General features: G+C 35.0%; 4 protein-coding genes across 8 annotated transcripts; 2 read left to right on the forward strand and 2 right to left on the reverse strand.

Annotated features, from left to right (window-relative positions):
• Positions 1 to 504: 504 nt before the first annotated feature.
• Positions 505 to 1,975, forward strand: LOC140802708 (uncharacterized). The gene is made up of 4 exons (XM_073158262.1): positions 505 to 645; positions 1,045 to 1,150; positions 1,235 to 1,295; positions 1,536 to 1,975. The coding sequence occupies exons 1-4, from the start codon at positions 612 to 614 to the stop codon at positions 1,827 to 1,829; spliced, it is 495 nt and encodes a 164-aa protein (XP_073014363.1). The 5' UTR covers positions 505 to 611; the 3' UTR covers positions 1,830 to 1,975.
• Positions 1,976 to 2,297: 322 nt separating this feature from the next.
• Positions 2,298 to 5,396, reverse strand: LOC140802709 (uncharacterized). The gene is made up of 6 exons (XM_073158263.1): positions 5,184 to 5,396; positions 5,044 to 5,070; positions 4,889 to 4,951; positions 2,827 to 2,905; positions 2,694 to 2,739; positions 2,298 to 2,612 (listed from the first exon to the last, which is right to left on the reverse strand). The coding sequence occupies exons 1-6, from the start codon at positions 5,223 to 5,225 to the stop codon at positions 2,603 to 2,605; spliced, it is 267 nt and encodes an 88-aa protein (XP_073014364.1). The 5' UTR covers positions 5,226 to 5,396; the 3' UTR covers positions 2,298 to 2,602.
• An 807-nt stretch (positions 5,397 to 6,203) lies between these two features.
• LOC140780316 (monodehydroascorbate reductase 5, chlorplastic) lies at positions 6,204 to 15,840 on the forward strand. The gene is made up of 17 exons (XM_073125766.1): positions 6,204 to 6,506; positions 6,580 to 6,742; positions 6,839 to 6,938; positions 7,579 to 7,656; positions 8,140 to 8,211; positions 8,630 to 8,748; positions 9,981 to 10,065; positions 10,539 to 10,628; positions 11,501 to 11,602; positions 11,700 to 11,789; positions 12,221 to 12,301; positions 14,602 to 14,673; positions 14,751 to 14,845; positions 14,919 to 15,007; positions 15,113 to 15,175; positions 15,262 to 15,305; positions 15,531 to 15,840. Exons 1-17 carry the CDS (start codon positions 6,494 to 6,496, stop codon positions 15,660 to 15,662), a joined length of 1,488 nt encoding a protein of 495 aa, XP_072981867.1. The 5' UTR covers positions 6,204 to 6,493; the 3' UTR covers positions 15,663 to 15,840.
• Positions 15,841 to 16,130: 290 nt separating this feature from the next.
• On the reverse strand, positions 16,131 to 26,039 carry LOC140780317 (uncharacterized). Of its 5 annotated transcripts, none has more exons than XM_073125771.1 (15): positions 25,711 to 26,039; positions 24,853 to 25,058; positions 23,670 to 23,740; positions 22,850 to 22,938; positions 21,888 to 21,938; positions 21,696 to 21,791; positions 21,519 to 21,595; positions 19,318 to 19,498; positions 18,643 to 18,717; positions 17,409 to 17,659; positions 17,250 to 17,319; positions 17,073 to 17,168; positions 16,841 to 16,919; positions 16,648 to 16,712; positions 16,131 to 16,517 (listed from the first exon to the last, which is right to left on the reverse strand). In XM_073125771.1, exons 1-15 carry the CDS (start codon positions 26,014 to 26,016, stop codon positions 16,479 to 16,481), a joined length of 1,752 nt encoding a protein of 583 aa, XP_072981872.1. In that variant the 5' UTR covers positions 26,017 to 26,039; the 3' UTR covers positions 16,131 to 16,478. The 5 variants fall into 5 exon arrangements, with proteins under 5 accessions (XP_072981872.1, XP_072981870.1, XP_072981869.1 ...); XM_073125769.1 differs by having other exon boundaries at positions 16,131 to 16,520; XM_073125768.1 differs by having other exon boundaries at positions 17,061 to 17,168.
• Between the last annotated feature and the right edge of the window lie 561 nt (positions 26,040 to 26,600).

Raw genomic sequence — 26,600 nt, forward strand, 5'->3', positions numbered from 1 at the left:
CCAAAAAAATCATCATAGTTAAAAAAAATTTAAAAATTAGTTTTTGTGTACATCTCTTACGTAGATCGGGTATATTTTATTATAAAAATTTCTTTCAGTTTTAAGGACCTAATATTGTCATTACTAAAACCGCAGTATTGCCACTAATTACGTTGATTTTTTACTTTCACCGAACACTTTAACTTTTACCAAACACTAATAAATTATAATTACTTCCTTAAAAATAACCTTTCTTAAAACTTTTACAATTTTCTTTCCCAGATTCCTCATCGACCAGACAAAAAAGTTTTTTACTGAGATAGAATTATATTGCATAAGAATTCAATCTATATCTAGAATGAGCTTAAATCTGTTTAGAGGATTCCTCCAGACATCTGAACAGGGGTAACTGAAAGCTTGACCTCCAGGTCACGAATAAAAATGTACCAATTTCAAAAACATTTTGACACAAGGAAGAAGAAAGGTATGCATTCCAAACTTCCACTTGCCATTGTTCCAAAGCCTCTGTTATCTCTCATCTGCAATATATAAACTCACAGGAGGAGGCCATATCTTAACACATTCTTTTTCATATCCTTTTCTGGGTGGTAGCCTTTTTCTTTTAAGAGCTCATGGGTATTCCTGTAAGCGTTATGAAGAAAATGGGTAAGGGACTCTCTTTTCCTTTCCATTTTTTAATTTTATTTTTGATAATATTTATACCCTCAAGTTGTGTATTCTCTTAAGTTAAGTTGTATCTTCTTGTTGACCACTCTTAGTTCCAAGCCAGAATGAGCTTGAACAAATAAATTAAGGTACATCATGAGATAGATGATTTCATCTTTGTTTTGTTTGAAGATGCAAGGAAAATTATGTATGAAATAGATGTTAATAACCAAAAAATTCCCTATATATGGTACTTTTGGATGCCATACAGTGACTCTTCAAATCAAACAAGTACTCTCATTCATTGTGCGAGTTATAGTTGGCCTTTTTTCCTACGTCAGAAATACTAAAATCCTGCAATCTTTAGTCTCTTTTCCCTTGACATCATATCTTTTACAGGCATGCAAAAGCTGAATTATACAGACAAAATTTATGACAAATATTTTAAAAAGGACTCGATGACTACGCTTGAAGAATTCCATGTGGCCTTTATTGATCTTTGCAGGTTAAGTTTGATCTATTGAGCTATTATTTAAATTATAGTTCAATTAAATTTGTTGGATACTTAATTTCTGTTGATATTCCGCAGAGATTTTAACTCAATTATGCCTGGTAAGCATTATGATCTACCACCAAGTGAGAAAATAAAGGTAAGTGGAAAGACTGCTCTGTGTTTTGTTGTTCAATTGCAAGACAATCTTAGGTTCAGATGCTGCATTAAATAATTATGAATGCCTGGAAAAAACAGTGCATCATATTTGGCGTTCAGTTGCAAAATTTTAAGTTATACAACAAAAAATAATCTATCTTCAAAAATGATCCTAAGAATCTGTACTACTATATTGTCTGAAATCGTCTATCTACATATATATATATATACCTTTATGCAGAAATTCTTCGAAAACGAATGGAAAGAAGCTGGAGACCGAAAGCAAGCGCTTATTACATTCATGTGCGAAAATGTCGAAGAAAGTAAGAGTGGTAGTGCTATGATCTTGACGGGCCTAGCCGCACCCCCTGCGGCCATCTTCCTCAAGAAAGCAGCGGAGAACATGCCGCAGGCCAAGAAGTTTCGGCTGCATCTCGTCCCAAACTTTGCCTTTGTGCCATCCTTCACATTGCTGTCATTGGTTGGAGTGAGATTAGTTCAGACCTATCAGAAGTCTAAAACTGCTTTGCAGTAAGGCATTGATAATAATGCACCACCTGCATGAATGGATAATCTACCCTTTGGCAACTTTTCTGTGCAAGTTTTATGTATCATCTAATAACAAAATGCTGTATAGAAACATCTTACTTCATAAAATAGTTCCTCAAGAATGCGTGTCAAGTTGCATTGTGTTAGATCTATTTCTTCCCATTCGATTGTTGATTGTAGCCTCTGGTCATGATTGGAATCAGGAGATAAACTGCTTTTGTTTGCAGTAATAAGCAGCTCATAAAAGTATTGTTTTATGGTAATGGTATAATCTAACATGAAAGGAAACCAACCTGCACATTTTCCTATTTGAGATTACATATCCCAATCACAATCCAGGTAAATAATCCACATATATCATGCAATAATTTAACAAAGTTTTTAGCCATTTTGAGTTTGAAATTATCTAGCAACGATGACCATAACAATTGATCACTGGCATGTACGTCACAGCTTGAAACCACAACCCACAGTACGAAAAGCTACCTTCAGAAATCAAATTTGAGATACAACACCATTCTGAGTAAACCTTGAGGCATAAACAATACACAGATTCCTAGTGTGAACAAATCTAAAATGTTGCCGGTGTCCTTAAAGCACTGGAGTTGCATCCAACACGGGAAACTAACAGAAAGGTAGATATGTTCCTTAATAAAAGTATACTGACACATGAGAGACCAGCCTAAATGGCATATACATATAGAGTTCAGTAGTATAGCCAAAACAGAGCTAACACATCTTCCTGAAGCATGGCATTTATCATTTTCCCCTGCCATAGAGTAAGAAATCTCAGAGGGTAAAACAAATTAACAAACGTTAAGGCCATAGTGAAATTTTAAGGGCCACTTACGTGTTCATCATCAGAGTTATATTATCTCCTTTCAAAAGAATCCTTCCTGGATAATTGCAACCATGCAATTTAGTAGAATATCAAATCAAATAAACAAAAAAGAGAACCGAGACAAGGGTACAGGATGGCTCACCCAAAGTTTTCTTCGTCTTTTTCTTAACATTGATTTCATCTGCATCATCCAAAACCAAATTCATATACTCGTCAAAGCCCTGCAAATGTTGACATATTTAATTAGTAAGACCTCAAATGGATAGTGTAGATAATAAGCACAGCATGTCATATTTGGCGAAAGAAATGGAACACAAACACACATGAGCTAAGAAGGCCATTCATATAATCTATCTTTTACCGTCAAGAAAACTGATAAATGGTTAAGAGAAGCTGCAAACTAAAACTAAAAGGGAGACAGGTATGTTCTCCAAAATTTATCCCTGTTCATAATCTTCACCAAAAACTTCAAACTAGTAGCCGCTTCAGTTTCATGGTGATCAATGACACTGGTCCATAAACTTTTTTTTTTCTAGACATGATATTCACATCTCATGCTTCAAAAAAATGACAATCAATAGTTCATGACATTATAAACTATAATATGAGAATCCTCATGTGATATATTCTCACTCAGAAACTTGGCAAGAAATTAGTTCCATATTCATCTTTCAATCAAAGATGAGACCAAAACTCTTGTTCTAGAGCCTAAAATTTAAAATGTAAGTCAACAATGCCAAGAATAAAAAAGAAACCAATATGTATTAAGCAATACCATGGTCCAAACTTCAAAAACATGCATGTGCCAAAACCCAAATGGCTAGGTCATCTATCTGCTAATTAGATTTACAAATTTCAAGACTTTAAAATAGGGATATCGCTCAAAATCAAATTATCATCTACTTATGTAAACTTGTAACTTCTTTTGAAGCTTTCTCAACTTTGAGTTGGCTCTAGGCGACCTCATATTCTTGGGGAAAAAAAGTTTAAATGATATTGGAAATGACAAGGTCCCTACTTTACAAAACCCAATATCATAGGAAAAAAAATCAACTAACACATGGAAACAAAGCATGCTACCCATCTGAACATACGCAAGTTGACAGTACATATTTATATTGATAATAAGTCAACAAGACTCAAACCAAAGGCTATAATGGTAAGAGAAGAAAAATAGGATAAAAGAAAGGTGACGTGAGGAAATCAGATGCCCCTCCTATATTCGTCTCGAGTTTCTAGGGACATAATTGATAACTTTATGATTCAACTACCACATAATTGATTGCCAAGTTGTACCTGGTCTATTTCAACAAGATTTAATTGCGAGATAGAGAGAAGTTGAGAGTAACTACCTTGATCCAAAAGAAAGGATTAAACTTAAAATACAAATTTCCAAATAAAACATATAGAACCCTCACCAAAGTTATTTCAAAAGTTTTGGGCCCAGAAAAGTAATAACCCCCAAGTATATATCTATGAAAAGAAGAATCACGATACGAACAATTCTATAATTGTTAATGTAAGAATACAATTTGCATTTCTAGGCTCAGAAGAATCCAGAAATCTTATATCATCCCAAGTGTGTGTGTGTGTGTGTGTGGGCGTGTGTATAAGAATCATGATACAAACAATTATATAAGTGTTAATATAAGAAAATAACTTGCATTTCTAGGCAAAAATATTCCACAGTGGCATGAGAACTCAACCATCTAAGAAAATCAATCAACGTGCCCATAGCAAAGCACATATGTCAAAGAAGTCAAAGAAGCAAGGTTTAACTTAATTCTTTGACTGCCCACGAGTCATGTATATGACAAAGTGAATCACCAATAAAAAGTGATCGATATCATGGCTCTCTTAAGAAAAAGAAAAAAAAAAGAAGAAGCAAGAGCTCCAAAACTTATTTTGAGAGGCAACCTTGAATCATATGCTAAATCCCCATCATTAAGACGATCAAGTTTGCTACAAACTCGAACCACTCAATCACCTTACATAATGTTGTACTCCAGCAAATTTTACGGTCAGATTAACGACTTTGAAAATTTAACTTCATTTCCTTTAATAAAAAAAAAGAGACGATTCTAAGCATTCAACCAAGTAGATTACTATATGCATTAATATTTCTCCCTGAGATAAATCATAAGAAAATATAAAACACTAACAGTGAAGCGCCATTAAATTATTATAGAAATCAAAGAACGTACAATGATCCTTCCCTCGATCCTCAAATCTTTCTGCTCGAACAGCCAAATCTGGATACGAGCTTTCTGCACCCATCCAAACGGCAAAAAATAGCAGCTAACACACAAAATCGAAATCTAAAAGAAAAATAAAAGACGATAAATTTATCATATCTTACACTCTGGAGAAACCTGAAGATGAGATTCTGCCGCCAAAGCACCAAATCCACGTCCAAAGACCGGAAAAAAGAGGCAAAAGAGTATCAGATTGAACGGAGAAGAAATGGGTCTAATGTTTCAAGGGAGAGAAGGAACTAACGATCGGCTGGGTCATAATCCTTTGAACTTTGGTGGACGCCATGGCTTCCGACCTCCCCTTCCTCTCTCCTTCCTCTTTCCTTCTCTCGCTCGGGAGTCGACGGGAGGAACGAGTTGCTAAACCCTAACCTCCGCGAGAGGGCGGGGTTTATACGTGCGAGTGACGAACCGACTAAGCGGGTCGGATCTCGGATCCAACTATCATATCTGACTCACTCGAGTTCGACTCGCCCCGAATCTTGATCAATATAATTGGGACTAGTTTTTAGCAAACAAACATCCCTCAGTGTGACGATAAGATATTAATAAATTATTAATTATAATTCATAATAAATAAAGATAAGATAAAATATTAATTAATTATTAATCATAACTCACAAACAAACATATGTAAGTGTGACGTGACGGGTAAGATAACTATTAATTATTAATCATAACTCATGATAAACAAAGATATTTAAATCCCTCTAATATTGCTTCTGGTGGTCACTGTGATTGGTGGAGGTTTTAGACTTTTCTAAGTCTATAAACTGGTAGATTAAACTTATATAAGTATATGAGTAAATAACAACTAATATTTGTGGTTAATGTCAGTTATTTTCTCTTGGGGTTTGTAGAGTAATTTAGTTGTGTGCTTATATCTATGATGTTTCATTAATCTTATACTAGGGATTAATATGTTTTAAGTTTCAATGAAACATAATTGTAGCTTTTTGTAAGAAATAAAATAAAATAAAATAAATAACAATTTATATCAATACTAGTTTATTAATATCTAGTTCTCTCTCTTATCCACTTTCATCCCGTCATAATTTTTTTAAAATAATTTATCAAAATATATTTATTTTTTAATGTGAAATACAGTTTATAATTAAACACTATACAAGGTCTCTCACGTAAATTTATTTTAAAAAAATAAGCATTATATCTAAATTAGCATGGAACTTGGTATTTGAATTATATAACAAAGGGAAAAGGTGGTCGTCATTTAAGAAGAGATCATATTTTGACTTTTATGTTTGATGAAACATTTGACTTTATATCGTATCGGTGCAAGTCTAGATAAATCTGGATGATAGAAGATTCGAAGCCCAAATTTCGCTGTGGATCGCTTGGATTGGGCCACGTTAGATTGTTTTTCTGCAGCCTTTCCATTTCTTTGGAACAAGTTGAAGCTTTACCCACCCAAGAGTTCCACTTCTCCGGCCTTTCGCTTTCCGCAAGAGCCGGCGGCTATTAAAGCCTCCGAAACTGAATCGAATCACGCTTAAAATAATAACCAATTTAACTTCCATATATTTGATCTCTCCAATGTCTTTTTCAGGTCCATTCCCGATTCTCATTCAAATTGATCTTTAGACGCTGCAAACTTCCTAAATCTTCCTTCTTTCCCGTAGTTCTCCGGCTAATGGCGGGTTCGATCACGTCTTCCCCTTTCTCGTGGGCTCTGAAGCCGGGATTTCAGTTAAAGCCGTCTCCCCGATGTCTTCCTTCGTCGGGCCGCGCATTTCGTCGAACATTTGTGGCGGCGGCTTCCGGCTATGCCAACGAGAACCGCGAGTGAGTGGTCTGCCTTTTGGTTTATCGTTTTCTGCGCGCATCTGGAGCTTGATTGTTGTGAGACAAGCTTTCTCTGGATGCAAAAAAACATTGCAGGTTTGTTATTGTTGGTGGAGGGAACTCAGCGGGCTACGCGGCGAGGACCTTCGTTGAACATGGGATGGCTGCCGGCCGGCTTTGCATAGTTTGCAAAGAGGTAGCTAGCTAATGAAACTTCTCTAATTTTGGATTTTGTATGGAACACAGTTGAGCCAAAATTCAATTGATTTCATTTTATTTGGTTTTAATTGGACTCAGGAAATTGAATTTACTTCCTTTTTTCAGATAAAATAGATTAAGTAGGAATTGTTTATATTCTAGTGTGCCGTTTCCTTGGAACATACATGAATTTTGTTCAATAGAGTCGCATGGTCAAGCGGTTCGTATAAGCTTTGTGCCAGGTCCTCAGGACTACCATGATGCAGGGTGTCAAACCTTTGATATTTTCGAGTAAGACTCTAGAAGTTTGTGAAACAAAGAAACGGATTATAGGCCAATTTTATCTCAAATGATCCAATTAGGTACTATTTGAGAGCTCATGTCATATTCAACAGATTGAATGGAACTGTTGCTTCTTTGTGCTTCTAGACACTGATTCGAGTATTTGAAAAAAAAAAAATCTTGATCCATCGAATTCTAGTTTGAAAGGCTTTCAAAAGGATTGTTTGTTGAAGATAATGAAGATCCAATGAAATTTACTCAGATTTTGTATTTCCAGCAATTCTCTTGTTGTGACTGATGAAATTTTATCCCGTAGGTATCTATTGTTTTCTAACTGTATGCTTGCAACTATGCAGGCTGTTCCACCATACGAGCGACCAGCATTAACCAAAGGTTATTTGTTTCCTCAAGATAAGAAGCCAGCTCGATTGCCCGTAAGAACTAAGAACTTGTTAACTTTTGTAATATCAGTAATGCTCCATGGTGGTAGATGCAGATTTAGTTCTAGGTCATTACAAATACTTATGGTTTAAATTTGGTAGTAACATCTATAATTTACCTAATTCAAGTTTTATTACTGCATCGTCGCAGTGGTAAATGAAATAGTATACCTTATGGTCATGTACATAATTCCGGAGTACAGAACTCCAGGAGTGGGAAATAGAGCTACTATTCTCTTAGCTGATCTTGTGATAATTATTCTGGTTGGCATTAAATTCTGAATGATGGTTTTGCAGTACTAATCAGTTTGCTTATGTGTTTCGGAAGTCAAAAGTTGTTGGATATTGTTTCAAAAATCTAATAGCAGAAGCTTCTTGAGAACTTAGAGTTATAGTTACACTTTTACAGAGTTGATATTCTTGTGCTATATTTTTGTTGAATGACAATTTCAAGCCTCCAAATTTATGTTATGACAGGGTTTTCACACCTGTGTTGGTTCTGGTGGGGAAAGACAAAATGCAGAGTGGTATGAGGAGCATGGTATAGAGGTACCTAAATTGATCTCACACTTTTTGTCATCTAGACCCCAACAATTCTCAATGGTTCTTTTTTTATTTACTGCTAAAACATGAAATTTTTATTACACAAATGTATAATGACAACCTTTGTATAAAAATCAGAATAGATAATTGCAATGTATCACAGGGATCTCTATAATGAATCCGGAAGGACCAGGTGTATAGAGTACAAGCCATGAGAATCTCTGTTCTGAAAATGAAACTACAACTACCAATCCATAAAAGTTGCAAATGGCAATGATTGGTTAAGTGTTAAGAAAATGAAGTTGGCAATAACTTATCAACTTATCATGTGGTTATGCTTCAAAGTTCAAACAGATTTAAGACACTTTTCTTGCTTAACACTATAACACACTTGACAAAAACTAAAATTTTGTCATGTTTCAAGGTGTTATATCAAGACCCTGTTGTAGCATTTGATGGCCAGACACATACCTTGACAACAGAATCAGGGAAAATTCTAAAGTATGGATCTCTTATAGTTGCAACCGGTTGTGAAGCCGTAAGGTATTGTAGAATATCTAATCAATGGACTGCACACTTAATTTTTGTCATTCTTCAGATCCATGGTTATCTAGTGAAGGTTTATTCATTAATGAATACAATACATATATTCCTTTGTGATATCTAGCATATGGTTATATGAACTTCTTATTCTGTGTATGTTTTGGTGCACTGATTCAGATCTCTCAGAGAGAGAGTAAAAGAAAAAAAGAAGGATTCAGATCTCTCAAATGATAGTGCAAAATATTTATCTCTTTTTAAATTTGGGAAATCTCTATTGAAAGAAGTTCTTGTTTCAAGTTTTAATAATCTATGAAACACTTGTCTCAACTAGGTAAGAAGTGTTTTAGTATATTTCCACTTTTTTACCATTATTAATATGGGGAGTTGACTGATTTTCCATACCATCTGGGCTGTAAAGCATTTTTCATTGATCTAATAATTGCTGATGTTTGGAAACCCCTTAGTGTCTTACATCAATATACTGCTCAGCAGCATGATCTCTAACTTTAAATTGGATTTTTTTTTTCAGACATGATTTCTTTATTATTGTCATTTTTCTTTTATCCAATTTTCTAGTCCTTTAATTGTTGGTTTCTTTCTTTGAATATTGATACCATGTCAACAAATGGGTTGCAATGTTTGTCCTGTAAACAACAGAATAAAGACTTGGTTCTTCATGTTTCAGTTCATCAACATAGCACTGAAGTTCCATTATATGCTTATAGCTTGTTTTCTGTAATATTTAATTCTAGTATTATCAGTGCCTTTTATTAAAAAATATCCATGACTACATTCTGGATAAATCAAGTGAAACATTTCCTTCTCTGAAGATGAATTATGGCAGTTCCCAGAGACTTTTATGGACCTCCAGAAACTTGCTCCTTTCTTGTAGGTACCCATCTCAAACTGGTTAAAAATCTTCTAACTTGCTGAACTTTGTAATGAAAAGAATGGCAATCTAATTTTTCTAACACAATGTCTTCTTTTTCTTTTTGGATAAGGAAAATATGTCAATACATGATTGATATTTTGTACAATTACAAGCAGTATCATTTATTTTGATACATATCTGGCAATATATATTGGTTAAGATATATGTGCTAAGTAAGTTGCATTTATTGGACATATCATGAGCTGAATGCAGAAAAATGACTAAAATAGCGGACCAAATTAATTGGACAAGGCTCTTCTTGTACTTCAACTGAGATGTAATATTCAACATTTGATTTCAGATTTCCAGAAAAAATTGGAGGAAGCCTACCAGGTGTTCATTATATACGTAATGTTGCTGATGCTGATTCTCTAGTGTCTTCATTGGTATGTTCTAGTATCAGTTCTCTAGTGTAATACTTTAGGAAATGGATCTAGATCTTTAAGGTATTTTAGGTTATCTTGATGTAACCTACATCATGTGCATGTACCAATAAATTTCTTTGACAAAGTTAAAACTTAAAAGTATATCACTATATCTTCTTATGTTGTTTTACTTGCTTATGACTACACTTTATCACAATCTTGTATATGTTAATTCACTTATAAAGTTATAAGGCATTGCCTTTTTTTTTGTCTTGATTCATCCTTGTATTAGATGATTAGATCTACGTGTCTTCTGCAGAATTTGGTACCCGGTGGATCATATATGTGTGAAACCGGTCCATTCTTTTCTTTTGACCTTTATGAAGCTAGGATTAAAGAATGGCGTGCTGATGCACTGAAATAGAGAGCTTCTTGTTTAGTAGATACTGCTTCTAGACCTGATTTTAGTTAAATTACTTGAACCCTTTTCCTAGGGAAGTGCCAGAAAAGTTGCTGTTATTGGTGGTGGTTATATTGGCATGGAAGTGGCTGCTGCTGCTACTGGTTGGAACCTCGATACAACTGTAAGAATGTTATTAATAGTTGTTTATTTAATTATGTGCTCGCACAGTTTACTACCTACCTTTTGGGAACACCGTTGCAAAATTTCCAAACCATGATATTCATATTTTGTAATGTGTTTTCTGGCATGATAAATCTTTAAGCAAATTAAGCTCTGTTGGAAAATGTTTTCATTAATCCTAACAGCTTTATGTATTAATAAGACAATAAGTCACTTGTCATTTAAGTTGTAATTTATTGTTTATTCAGCATTATGTCAAGCATTTGATGACTTGAGATTGTTCAATAATTGTCGCTAAATGTCCAATTTTCATGTTAATGCTTTGGCCATTATATATATTCTCTAGAATTCACCAGGAGTACAAAAGTTGCTGCCAAAACAAATAAGGCAATATTAATGTACTAATTAGATCCATTACTTTCTGTCATTCCTCTATAGAACAGTATTACTAGCCTGCTAGGCAAGAGCAGCACTTGCATTCGGTTAGCCATGGATGAAACAGAAAATCACAGGAGTTTACCCTTGCAGTCAGCTTTCCTACTTGCTTTGATCATAATTTTCTCCTGCCAGCACCTTCTTTAGCTCTGATGAACTTGAGATCATGCTGGTAATTGTTTGTATTCTGGATTTTTTGAAGATGCTTGATATTGTCATGTAGCGATGCCTTACAGTCTTGACTCTTGGATCTTATGAATCTTCCTTTGCACCTGTCAACTGTCTTCACAATTTCCCTTGCAAATTATTTTCTGCTTGTCTTTGGTTTTTTCTTTTTGTAACTTTGGAAAACACTTCTATGTACTCCAAATTCTTGAAGAACTAGATTTAACAAATGGCGGCACTAATGGTACTTATATTTTCCTCTGTTCTGAACAGATTATATTCCCAGACGATCACATAATGCCTAGATTGTTTACGCCTTCGCTTGCTCATAGATATGAAGCGCTTTATCAGAAAAATGGTGTCAAGTTCTTGAAGGTGGCCTGGGTTTTCACAAAATATATTTCTATAATTGTACAAAGATTTGAATACCAGTACATGTCTCAGTATTCATTATATGTGATACTAAAATCAGGGAGTCCTTATTGACAAACTAGAAGCTGGCTCTGATGGAAGAGTGGCTACTGTAATACTTAAAGATGGAGCCATAATTGAAGCGGACACGGTATGACCCACTCTTTCGTACTTTTTGGTCAATTCTTGAAAGAAGAATATCTTCTACTTCAGAAACTAAATGCAACTTTTGCCTGATGGAAAACTGAATGCAACTTATAGGAATAACAGTTCCATTTGACAAATATCTATTAGCATTGTATTAGTAAGGTTTCCTTGATTGATCTAACTGGAAGTGGTTTTGGTTAGATATTTTAGCTAAGGAAGCTCATGATTAAGCCATAAGATAAATTACATTTATAATTAGAGTTCAGTAAGGTCAGAGAACTTCTGTCAGGAGTAAAGAAACTGAGAAAGGGGAAAACAAAGAGTTGTGGTGTCTATATATTTAACTTCTATTACATGAATACAGAATGTGTCTAGACGACTATTATACACAGTTTTTAAAGCTTTTGAAATTGTCAAGCTCATCCATTGATGCAGGTAATTGTTGGTATTGGAGCGAAACCAGTTGTCAGCCCTTTCGAGGCAGTTGAACTGAACAACATTGTTGGTGGAATACAGGTAGTATCTATCATATTTCCTATAATGCTTGGCAAAGTTATACATACTAGTCACGCTACCCCTAGGTATAATATTTCAAATCATCTTTAGTTGATATATTGAAAAACATTTTTCTTGTTACCTTTTGACATGTATATGAGGAATGATTCTGTCCTGAACTGATAAACTCGTGTGAGAAAGTTCCCACATTTTTGAATACTTCTGTGCTGAATTACATGTAAGGATGACCTAGGATTTTATGAATGCATAGTTGGATTTATTGCTATTTCTTCTGTATAGAATTTGTTGTTTTTTTTCAAAAGAGTCAGCTGCTTGCGCCATAGGAAATCACATGCATACTAGTGCTAGAGTATCTCATTTATACTATAAGATTCAACAAAAATATTTTGTTGGATATGTCCAAGGAAGGTGTGGATTGACCTACAGTTTGACATTACTTGGCATTCTCATATTAGTTAGCTGATAATACTAAAGTTTGTAGGAGATCTAATATGGAACATCTTTCGAGGAATCCACAGGTATTATTTTGTCATGTGATGTTGAACGTCAACAACCACAAATCGTACTAAAGGTGTGTTGGTTAATGAGAAATTGAGGGAAGAAAGTGGTGGAAGTTTTTAATTAAATCACTTATAGTAAATAATTATGATTTATTAGTATTAGATAAAAAATAGAAGTATTTAATGAAAGTGAGTAGTATTACAATTAATAATGATACATACAATATATAAAAGGGTGAGAAATGTCACTATCTCCTTTTAGATAGGAAGTGAAATAAGAAAAGTTAAATAGTTTTAGGAAGGTGGATAAACCACTTTCCGCTCTATTTTTTCCATCCAAACACTATAAAATGATGGACGCCTAGAAAATTGTCAATTTATTTTCCTTTTTTTTTATCAATCAAATATCTTAAGACTATGTCTGATTGCAAGAAAGTGAAGTTTAATGAAGTGCCTCAAATTAACGAAGTGATTATCTTCTTTTTAACAAAGAAAGTCAAAAAGAAAAAATGAAGTTATTTTTAGTAGATAAGGAAATCACTAATTTAATTTATTCTTTACAACCAAACATCAAGAGCAGAGAAGTCTTTTAAATGGAATACTATCTTCCTCCTATTTTCTAGCAATCAAACCCTTAGAAAGGAAGTGCACCAGAGCTAGTTCCTGCTTACATGCTATTTGATGATTCAGAATTAGTACCAAGAAACCTTCCAAGTAGAAATAATGCAAAGATTAAAGACCTAACAATTTTCTTTGGTCCATGCGTGAGGCTATCGTACAGATTGGAATGACTAGTGTTGAGTTTAATTTGTTTCAAAAGAGTAAGCAGCTTGTGCCATAGGAAATCACATGCATACGAGTGTTAGAGTATTTCATTTATACCATTAGATTTAACAAAATATTATGTTGGATATGCCTACGGAAGGTGTGGATTGACCTGTAGTACGACATTACCTGCCATCCTCATATTAGTCAGATGATGATAGTGAAATTTCCGGGAGATCTAATGTGGAATCTTCTTCAGGGGAAATCCACTGGTGTTCTTTTGTCAGGTGAGGCTGTAAGTCAACAACCACAAAACCCTACTAAAGGAAAGTACATCGGAGCTGGTGCCTGGTTACATGTTATTTAATGATCCATAATTTGCTCCAAGAAATCCTGCAAGTGTAGAAATACTATGAAGTTTAAGGACCTAAAAAATTCCTTCCAATAGTGTTAAATTTAATTTGCTGCTAATAGGTAAGTTTCTGATGAAATCATAAGAGCTACAACCAGTTAAAGCCCAAGATTGAAGTGCTGCCCTCATCTATAACTATATTCTCATCTTAACCACATGGACTGTAAAGCTAGATGCCAGAAATCTAGTTTCCTTTACGTTTCGGGTGAAGACCACCTCAGGTTTTGATAGGTGACTACCTTAGTTAAATTTGTGGATTGTTCATCTAGTCCAGCCTCCCATGGTGTTTCCTTGTATAAACTATAAAGTGTCCTAAAGATATTCATGAAGACAGATTGGGAATTTAAAATTTAACCTCTTTCTTCTTATTCTTGTGCTTGTCCTTCCGCTTTTCTCTCTCGTGCCACATGCGGGCATTTAGATTGTTATGCATTATTTTACAATCATTTGACTTTGCTAGTGCTGTTTGAGAAACTATATGTTAAGACATTTGGTATTGCAACTCCATTTTACTTTTTTTTTTTTTTGCTTTCTTCAAATTATTCCCCATATATTTGACACATTTTTTAGACCTGAGCCTGGAAAGATATGATATGTGAAAATTTATCTTCTGTTATTCTCAGGTTGATTCTCTTTTCCGAACAAGTGTGCCTAATCTTTTTGCTGTTGGAGATGTCGCAGCATTTCCATTACAGGTATATATCATTTTTTGATTGTGCCAGTAGCTTAGATTAGGTCGAATATGATTTCATAATTTGGTTACCCTGAGCAGATGTATAATCGAACAGCACGAGTGGAACACGTAGATCATGCTCGCAAGTCAGCACAGCATTGCGTTAGAGCACTCCTAACAGCCAAAACTCAAGCGTATGCTACTCTTGTCTTGCATTATGTTGTCTGATTTTCCTACTAATCTTATGATTTCTTGCATTTGATCCAGATATGATTACCTCCCATACTTCTATTCAAGAGTTTTTGAATACGAAGGAAGTGCAAGGAGAGTGTGGTGGCAATTTTATGGAGATAATGGTAACAATTTTGCAAAGAAGCTCTATATGTTCACATATCTTGAATCATCATAATCTGATAGCCATGCAGACCCAGTACCTCAGTCTCTTCTTTGTGCTCTAACAGTTGGTGATACGGTTGAAGTTGGAAATTTTGACCCTAAGGTTGCAACCTTCTGGATCGATTCTGGTAATCAGTTGCTAACAGTAATTTCTGTTTCCTTCCTTTTGTTACTTGAATTTTTTATATATATACTTTGATGTTTTACCCTACAGATAGTAGATTGAAAGGGATTTTTCTTGAGAGTGGAAGCCCAGAGGTGCCAATATCTTCTATCTTAATATGAGCTTTTCATTAGTTATAGTGTTTTGTAGCACTGCTATCTCATTGAGTCCCATGTGCATTCTACATGCATCATATCCATCGTAAACAAAGAAATATATACTGGAGTCTAGGTTGTTGCATTGTAATTTTATTCTTTGGATTTGAATAATCATATTAGAAATTACTCATCATCTTACAAACTTGGTGTCATCCTTTTCAGGAATTTGCATTGCTTCCACAGCTCGCTAAATCCCAGCCGATCGTAGATAAAGCTAAGCTTAAGAGTGCATCTTCCGTAGAGGATGCATTGGAGATAGCAAGAAGTTTCCTTGAGGTTCCTGCTGCAATCTAGACTGGATGCCACATTATTTCAATTTCAATAACGACGCTATCAAAGCAGCTTGTATATGGGAATTATCATCTTTTGCAGCTTACGCCAAGATGGCTATTAGCTTTGTACTGAAGTGATTGGTAAGGAGTTGCTCAATCATTTTTGGTAATAAAAATTGTAGTTTGGTTTATCCTTGCAAGGATTTTGTGCCTTACTGATCATTGATAGTTTCTCTTTTGGTTTCTCATCTTATAACTATCACTATCATCATCTTATTTAAAGAATTTTTTTAATAAAGAGTTTTTTATAAGTGTTTGTACGAAGAATAATTCACCACGATTAGGAGTTCCTTTCCCTTCTGTTATTATTATTATGTTAGGGAAACATGTTTCTGTGATAGTTAAGACAAGCACATGCTAGTTTATTGTTATATATATGTTCTGTGACATATTATAGCAGAAATTTCATGACATGCTAACATATACAAAATAATTTGGTTTTAGACAGCAAGAGAATCTCAGAAAATCATTAAAATAATAAACGTATAATTACAATTCATGTTTAAATAAGAAGAAAAATGGAAGGAATTCCAGTTTCCCACAGGGTAGAGAGTTCCAACTTTGAAGGTGTTAGTCGTAATTCTTACGCTTCTTGAAGTATTCTTTTAACACACTATTCATAATTTCAACAAATTACACATAGCACATCTAATGGCATCGAGGAGCAACAATTGAAGGATGCAGCAAAGATTATTCTGCTGATTGATTACCGAGTACAGAGTAGTTATGTGCCAAAAATCTCTTTGAATGTGCAGTGAGGATTTGTCGAGGGTATGAGTCAAGCAAGGAGTGGTACATGAGTAATGTCCCTGTGCATCTTCTAGTTGAAAAAAAAGGTCAAATGGTAAAACCTTTTTCTTTTCAAAAACACAAGTTCATTCTCTTAATCTCTGCTGAAATACCACATAGTGGATGTAAGAAAAAGGTAAGGATGAAGTATTGCGTACCGTCAACATTTTATTATATCCTTGCAACCGTCTGAGTAGTTCTGGTCCCAGAGATGTAATATCACCTGAAGTATATATGACATTAGCGGCAGTTCATTCATTCTAACCTTTCCCAGTATGGGCTGCTGAATTTCTTTAGATGACATGGCAAAGAATAACTATTTTCAGTTTGTTAATTATTGAAATCAGGTACCTGCACCAAGTGTCAAGATTATTGTTTCTTGATTAATGTCTGATTGTATCTGAAGAACCAATTTATCAATCACATCCTCCTTCAAAGCAAGGCAATAAGTATCAGCCGGGGACAAATTTAAGAGTTGCAATTTAGGGATGAAAAAAAATACCTTCTGACACACCAATGACAGGTCAATGATTTAGAGAAGTTTATATACGATGTCATGGAAAGCACATACCAGTCCACGTACCAATTTAGGAATATATTCACTTGATGGACCTCTGATCAAAGCTGCTAGATCTCTTCCATGAGAGTTCCAATTATTTGTTTCTCTGGCGGCATAAATCTGAAATTAATAATGAGACCACATTCATTGGCAATCTGCAAGTGAAGATTAAAAAATGGATGAATGCACTACTATATTTACCTCCGTAACTATCACATAATCTGCATTATTGAAGGCAGTAGAGAATTCATTCACTAAGGCAGCAAGACGGCTGCACAATACAGCTCATACACATTAAGATGGATATCCAAATGCTAATAACCGCATAACTAACTTCCATAAAGTCTGCATTGTGAAAACCTGAATGTGTGCGGTTGAAATACCACCAATATCGTTTGGGAAGAGAACTTCTGCCGTGCAGCTTGGAGGACTGCACGGACTTCTGTTGGATGATGAGCATAGTCATCATAAATTTGGCATCCATTTGCAATACCAATCAGTTCAAATCTTCTCGTCACACCTTCAAATGTACTTAAGTGATATCTTACAGAATCGATTGTACTTGGGACACAATTTTGGTCCTTAAACAAAGTTGACACTGTAGCAATAACCTACAAATGGGAGCATAGAAATAATAAATAGGGAACAAGCTGAAGGATGAAATTATGAAAGATGATTAAGATAAACTGCGAAAAGATAAAACAAGAAAATATTTTATGAAAATGCAACAGCTTTTCAGTTTGAAAAGTTACTTTTTATCGATTATAAAGTACAGAGGTTATTATAAGATTCATCATATCACCACAAACATAGGCACTAGTCATATCCAAAGTCTTCTAAAACAGTTTTCATACTTATCCTTGTAAATGGGCCTATAAACAGTTTCTCTGCTGTTGCTTCAAGTTTGTGCATATACTTCAACAAACTCAGTCAACAGAATAGGTCATCCTTCAAGCTTCAACAACCAAGTTTCCTTTTTAGACTCCTGTTTCAAGCACTTCTCTAAAATGCCTGCCTATGCAGCCATAAATGTGTTTGATCTTCCATGGCCATATGTATTGCACAGAACTGAGATACATATGCACCTGCCTACTGCATATGTGTCATACAGTTCCTTGAATACCAGCATCAGGCAATGTCTTTAAAACAGCGGCTGCATGCTCTCTTACTCCTAGTTTATTCACCATCAATTAAATTCATGAGACCCTACTTCTCCTTTAACCTTTGCAAACATGGTCCTCTAATTCTTAAACATCACTACTATGACTAATGCATCTTCTACATCCATCTATCTCAACCCCTCATCTTAGACAAGTTAATATTGTTTAACTCTTTACTCCACTGACATTTTCATTCCAATATCACCCAATGAATTTCAACACCATCCTACGACATTCTGTTTAACAGCAAGACATACAGGATATCAGGATATGGAACTTATAATTGGAAAAAGATGCATCAAATTCAAAGAGCTGTCTATAGCTAAGGTTGTATATACAGAATGTTACTTGAAAGTTGAAAACATCAAATTTCTTGCAATGCTTTGCTCTTCGGAAAATACATAGTTGTCATCACATGGTAAGAATGTACGAACCGCTAAGGAGTTGAGAACATTATGAACCCCTGGCAGTAATAACTTGATATCTGCAATCTGGCATCCCTTGTAGTTCTGCAAATTGAAAAAGTACTTGAGGTAGTCATATCCCTTGTTCTTACTTGACATAAGAGATATATATCTCATAAGATGTTAAGTGGAGATGTCCAATGGGCAAAATCTTTATAAATAACTAGAGTTAAATCATCAATGTGTCTACTGTCTACACAAACCTCACTCATGGATTGAATATAAGTGTTCAAACATTTGTAGAAATTACTATATAGTGCAAGAAAGTCCTTAGGCCAATAAGGGTAAATAAAAGTAAATATTACAAAAGGGAATATTAACGTAAGTCAAATTGAAATAAAATGTCCCTTACCAATAAATTCAAAGAATGGAGAAGTAAAAATAAAGACGCAAGACAGAAACCTTAAAAGAAATATTGTATAAGTGAGAAAGTGCATGTTGGGATAGATAAGTAAATCGTCAAATGAGAAGGAATAATAAACAACAATAGTTTAACTACAAAATGAATAGAACCTAATGATATGTAACCATAAGACTCTGATAGAAGTGACGCCAATAAACATATTTGGATAAAGAAGACTACAAGTGGTGCAACATATAGGAAATAACTAGAACAATCTGATAAGGAAATTATGAGAGACTTACCAAGACATAATCTTGACCACCATGCAGGTTGGGTGTAATCGAAGATGCATGCCAATCATATTCATTAGAAAGTCCATATGTTGTTATACTGTACCAAAGACTATCTGTTGATGTTGAACCCATGCAGCTGCTTGAAATGATCTCTCTCCTGGTTTTGCTAAGCAATTCATATGCACCTGGACTGAATTTCCCTTGCGATAAATTTTGATGACAATGAATAAGTATTCAATAGTCTTGATGAGTGTCACCAATTTCTCAACTAATTGCTCTATTTTCTTTCTCTAAAGGGTGTGAGGAAAAAGCCCTCTTTTACAACAACGGAATCTGGAATTTGAGATTAAAATCCCTAAGGCCTATACAATAAGCACAGGAGTTTCACTCTCGTGGCCATCGAATTGAAATATTAATAATGATATTTTTCAGTTTACTGTAATGTTAAGTTCAACGAGAAAGTAATCCACAACAAAACAAGCAAGGAAAATTTGTGCAATAAACATTTCATCATGAATTCTCATTTCATCTTGCACATGATTGGCTCCTCCTAAGACATGAAAAGAGCTCCAAGAATGATACCTAAGGATCTCCTTTTTGTTTTACATATGATTGTTTTTCAGAAGGAACAAAATATAATGATTATTTATGAACTCCTTCCTGTTTTTTTACAAGACCATGTCTCATTCCCATAAAAGTACAACTCTTATAAATTTACTGATCCTAGAACTTCATGTCAATTTGGGCTTTTCTATATAATTTCTTAACATGACAACTATGGCTTGTCAAAAGTAATATTATTGTCTATATTAGGGTCTTCTGTGTAAAAGTGGTATTATCAATCTAAAGTTTGTTTTGAAGTTAAATGTCGTAACCTATATATCAAATAGAGTACACTGTGAATAATTTTTTGTACAATGGTTTTGATTGCATGTTACGAACCAGATCTGAACTGATTTGGACGTAAGAAAATTATAAAAATTTAGATAGTAATAGCCTCATGAGTTAAGGTTCTAATGGCTCTGGTTTCACCTAAATCAGAGGTTGGGATGAAAAGTTAAAAATAAAATAGTGAAGATATATCACAGGGCAGAACGGTAAATATCCGACTTTGCAGCGGTCGTCAAAGAGTGGCAGACGGTCAAGGGTGGTGGTGGACGACCGTAGGGTAGGATGGCTGCTGGAGGTGATGGTGGCTATGGGTTAGAGATAGAATTAGCATTTCTAATTTAGATATACTCCTAGAAAAATAAAAACGACCTAACGGCTACGATAAAATGATAAATGCGGTAATAAAAAAATAACTAAACTCAATTAATTCTCAATGCTTAGATTCCTAAACAAAGAAGCCTAACCCCTTTATATATAGAGGTTGGGTATAATAAGTCCTACTTAGACTAACCCTAAAAGCTTATACGACTCGAACTAAAATTTGTCTTAGACTAACCTTAAAAGCTTATACAACTCGAACTAAGACTTGCCTTAGACTAACTCTAAAGGTTCATACAACTCGAATTAGGACTTACCTTAGAGGCTTACATGACTTAACTAGACTTAAAGATAAATATGATTTAGCTAAATTAGCTTTCCTTATCCTTCTTGAAATAATTCTTCATTCTGCCATAGATAGAGTCTGAATTTGAAGAAATCTTTAATATAAAAGTTGTAGATCAGGACGTCACGGATCTTCTCCAAGTGGTTTCTTAATATTTGGTTATCAACGGAATATCCTTTGAATATTTTCTAAAATAGACTCAATCCATTGAGCCAAATCTCCTATTGATGTGATGTGATCTGACATGGTTCACATTATTACAATCCTCAAATTGTAGGTTAATTCTTAGAAGCTTTCATCATGTCAGCATCCTTATTTATCTTCAAGTTATGCACACCAATCAACTAGTTTAGATAAAACAGCTCACTACAGGAACTTTATTTTTGTGGCATACAACTTATGAGATTATAACACATGCAATTTCAAATATTCTGCAGCCCCTTTTTAGTTACTCAAGAACATTTTGAGAGAATACTTAAAAAATGAGGCTTCAAAGACTTCCTTTTTTGGGGGGTAAAATGGGTCAAAATTGAATATTTTTTAGCGGGCAGTCTTCCAGGAGAAACTAGGAAGCTAGTCTTTAAGACTCGAATTTTGCTGATCATGATAGCACAAATATTCACATAAATTGTTCTGTCAAGACAGTCATACATACCTATCTCCGCATAATATGAGATGGCCACCAATCCTAATTTGGTTAACAAATTGCTGGAATACATTCTGAACAGCCGCCTAGAAAATAAAGAAGTTTGCATAAGTATGGGATGGACAAAGAGTTCTGAGTTTCTTAAAGCATGGTACTAGCTACTTAGGATTTAAAATTCAAGAGTACCTCATCCTGAAAGATATCTACATGATCCCATTCTACATTAGTCACCACTGCAACAGAAGGTGAGAGACCAAGGAAACAGCTATCATATTCATCAGCCTGTATGGGAAGCAATACAAATTGAATAAAACACTTCATCATTATCTATTTTAACAGAAAAGGTTCTCTGTTGTTCTAAACAGTGGGGTCAGTTACCTCCAACACAAAGTTTGGACCAATCCCAGGAATAATATTTCCACCTGAAAACTAAAGAAAAGTACCATCATCAAAGAAGGCATTACTAATGAATAGCAAGTTGAATCTTGAAAGTACTTTGTTAATAGCAAGTTGAATCTTGAAAGTACTTTGTTAATATATCATAAAGTAAAGACCAAACTCAAGGTTGAGAAGGATCATGCAACATTGAATAAATCTACCCTCAAAAAAATTAATGATTGTCACTTCCTGAATAGCAAATTCAACCAGGAGAACCAGAAGAGAATGGCCAATAAGACCAAAAGGCAACTAAAAGATCTAACATAAAGACACAAATTTAAGCTCAGGCAACCAATAGAAAGGATGAAATCTTTTTCTGTAGAAAGTATTAAAGTAGTACCCTATGGTCTTGAAATGGGGATAGCAGCCCAAATTTCACTGCTGCAGTAGAAGGTCAATTGATACTTGGCACGGTCAGCACACAATAAGCAGAAGCTAGCTTAGTGCCACATGTTGGCATACATTGGCATAAGTTTCTTCCAATCTTTTGATGATGAATAATGCCCAAGAAGCATTCTAACTGTTATATGTCAAGCATGATAATTATTTGTATTAAGGGGTTTTCAATTGGCGAATGTTAGTTTTCACTCTTCAGATGTCAACTTAGCAGGACTAAAGTTTGTCAAAAGCAGGTAACAGAAAAACCACAGCATATGAACACGCATAAATCAAGATCAACTGAAATAAATTTTTTTTTTAAATCCTTCTTCCCAGTAACATATGTGCAAATTTGCATATAAATGAACTAGCAATCAGTTTTTTTGGTCAACAATTAAGTCCAAATGATACTGTAGTGTACCTAATTATGTGAGGTCATATATGAGAAGAAAATATTCGACTTCAATTATGAATCCCAATTAAAAAATAGAATTACAATTATGAAACAACCAGCACGCACATACTTGGGGGACATTTGCTCCTACAACTGCTATAGGATTATCTCCCATGGCCTCCAAAACATAGGAAAGCATTGCTGCTGTTGTACTCTTTCCTACAACGATAGAAAAGCATGAAAGGTCAGGACAATAGCTCACATGATGACATAACAAGCACTAAAATTTATAATTGTATATACACATAGTTTATGATAGAATACAATATAAGGATCATGTCCCAAGTCATGGGCCTCAGAGCCATATAGATGCTTTACACAAATGCAGGTATAGTTCTTGTTCTTGTTGCATGCAAAAGATGGATAAAAGCTAATTGGGGTAAGTTAGTGCATGGCCAAAGTAGATACTATTGCACCGTGTGAGAAACAGTGCTCAGGAACCCACAAAGGCGGATTGATAACTGGTGCATCAGAAATAGGGTAACTACTGGTATCACAACAAGTGGTTTTTCCAAGAACCTGCTAAACACTTTGAATCGTTCTCTTCTCAAACCTCGTATCCTTTGGAAAGGTTGATGCAATCTAATTCTCTACATCTTCTTATTCTTCTCCTTTTATACAAGACATAGTTGGTATTTACTAGTACTTCCGATTTTATATTTCATTTGAAGGAATTAATGAAGAATTTTGAGGATAGGCAAAAGCTGGTGGATAATATCCAAAAACAAGTAAGATGCAACACTGGAATTCAGAGAAAGCAATTATGCAGAAGACTATTTTTTTGTAAATAACAATAAGATATTGGTATGTTATTACAAGGGCATGCCCAAGATAGTGTAATCAAGAAAATAGAATATGCACAGAATTAATATGCTTTCATGATATAGTACCATGGGTTCCACTAATAGCAATAAGATTGTAGTTCTCTGTCACTATCTTGAGCCAATCATCTCTCTTGTATCTGAACAATATAGAAGTAAATTAGGCTATATCTGAACGATGAGCAAGCTTAACTTAATTGAAGAAACATACTAACAGTTCAATTTATCCTCCTAAGAGAGATCAAAACTGGTGTCATGGGATTGCTATACTTGTTCTAGCACATGTGGCATTTTGCACATTGAAAGAGCTTAAAATGATAAGGCCTATAGCTAGTCAATCTAAGAGGAAACTCTGCATTAAAGGTTGTCTAGCCCAACTATCTAATCAGAATAAAGACTATAGAAAGTATCAAATCAATATATCAATTAGGCATGAGGATTGAGGACATAGAAAATTAAACCACTAAACAGCAATTACATTAACAACATTGAGATCTAAAGCAATAACAAACAGGAGACAGTGAGCGACGGATGAGTTTTCATTCTGCAAAGGAATATGTACTACACTATCATACAGATAATCATGTACCAAGATGTTGGTTACTATCAAACTCTGCAGTAAACAACTTTTTAGCATTCTGCACTGCAATGAAGAAAGTTGAAGTAAAATATATTGATATAGATAAAGTCAATGGATCTCTATGCTATACATAATGGACATGATACAACACAACCTTTTGGTTCTGTAACTTTGTTTTGCCTGTCACCCTTTTGTGCAATTAATGAGCCCTGTGACTAACTTGGGTTAGAAAAGGGACAAACATCCCCTTACATGTAATCAAAGGACCAACACAGTGGCACTCAGCTATCCACACTAGTACAGAACAACTGTCTCACAACAGCTGTCCTACAGTAGTACAGAACTTCTGTCCACCCGGATCAGAGAAACAACTGATCTTTGGTAGGCAAATGTCACCCCAAGATGATCTGACCACACAGAAAAATTAGGTGCTAATTGAGAGGTTTCACCATAGGAATGGGATTTGCGATCAAAAAGAAAAACAGAACTATATTCTGTAATACCTTATCTTGTAAACATTGTAATTTTATATTTTGAATTCACTTGTAGTAAGTACTACAATAAAAATATTTTATGAGACCTGCATATTCTCAGGGCAAAGCACAAATATTATGATACAAATGAAACAGAAAAATATAAGCGCAGAAGCAGAAGCAAAAAAGGAATACCAACATCGGAATTCCAATGGATTTTGCGTGCAAAATCTCCTCATTGTCTGCTGGAATAGCACTTGAAATAACAATTGCATCAGGAGGACCGGATCTATTATGTCCCTCCAGACATGATCTTGAGTGTCCTATAAATAATCTAACCCCCGCTCCGTGCAGCTGGTCCATAAAGCTGCTCCACATAATATCTGAGCCACTAACCTCAAAACCCTGAGTAATATTATAAGATAAAGTTAAATAGAAGGGATATTCAAATTATTAAAGGCGCCACTCCATTAATTCTAAATTATGGCGATAAGGATAAGTGAACTTTTCTCTTTCCTAACTCCATCTTCTTTCTTGCTACCTTTTCCTGGACCCTGGAAATCCATATTTTAATTTGTCCTTTTCCACTTGATCTTGGATCCACAGACCATAAACTTTTTCGTATTTTTTCTTAGTTTCCTAGCAATCTAGCATACTTAAGCATCTAAATATACATCAAAAGACGAACACAGAGAATCATAAAGAAGTACGATTGAAAAAAGAAACGAGAATATCTCAAACTATCCAATACTTCTACCCTAACTCCGAAACAATATTAAACTTCATCTTTCTACATCAATTTCATGGAGTCCGTGCTAGAAAAGAAACTCCCGCATCTAATTTCCAGTTCCCCCTTAATAAGTCGATCTAGTATCCATATTCCATCAACTCTGACACATCATGTAAATAAGAAGAAAAAAGGAAACTTTAAGACTGCCATCTCTGCGGATGAATATATCAAACATCTAAAATCACTTGAAAAGACAAATATATAAAAAGATACAAAAAAAAAAGGTCGGTTGGCTTTTAACAATCCATGTAATAGAACTTATCTCACTTGTTTCAGAGCAAGCATGGCGAGTGCCGAGAGCCCGGAGCCTCCGATTCCAACGAAGTGAATCCAACCCTTATTATTCATCTTCTTCGTCTCATTCTGTTCCTTCTTCTCTTCTCCTCCGCTCTCTAGCTCCACCAAACCCTCGGCACTGGATCCCACGAGAACACGGAGTTTACCATCTCCCTTCCTCTTCTTCGACGAGATGCTGACCTGCACTGGCGGAGAACAAATACCACGTATTGGCAGTGCGACGGCCGGCGAGCGAACGCCGGCTCCGTTGGTGGCAAAAAGAGCTCGCGATGCCATCGACCGACGGTGACGGCATCCAAGCGGAGAGAGCACAGCTTTCCCGCGCTCTTTTATGCGGTGGGCGCAACACGCTAGGCACGTGCTGTTTGACGATTAACACGTGGATTTCACGTGAGTACGATACGGTTAGGAAGCTTCACTGTTTCTGTTGCTTGGTTTTAGTATCCGATGCCGAGTTTATATAACTAAGCAGGACGTGGTCGCCTTTCCTGCCGAATAACGTTTTGGTTTTTGGATCAAAATTATTTTTTTTCTTGTTTATTTCATCTGACTTGAAGTGTAGTACACAAAAACTGGATCCGTTTGGTTGTGTGATTGAATTACTGTCGAATTGAGTCCTTTCTTCTTCTTCTTCTTCTTCTTCTTCTTCTTCTTCTTCTTCTTCTTCTTCTTCTTCTTTTGTGGAGATGATAGAAGAAAAGGCACCGAATCACTAATAGCAATATAGGAACCTTTTATCTTTTGTTCTTTTCAATTTGAATAGATAGGGCGCTGCTCATCAGCATTCAATTTGTTTGTATAGCAAGATGTTGGCAAGAGAAGCCCAAAATCATCAAAATAATTGGTCTGCATATTTCAGT

This window comes from Typha latifolia, chromosome 1 (assembly GCF_019914945.1).
Source record: "Typha latifolia isolate L0001 chromosome 1, TyphaL0001v2, whole genome shotgun sequence".
Taxonomy (NCBI): domain Eukaryota; kingdom Viridiplantae; phylum Streptophyta; class Magnoliopsida; order Poales; family Typhaceae; genus Typha; species Typha latifolia.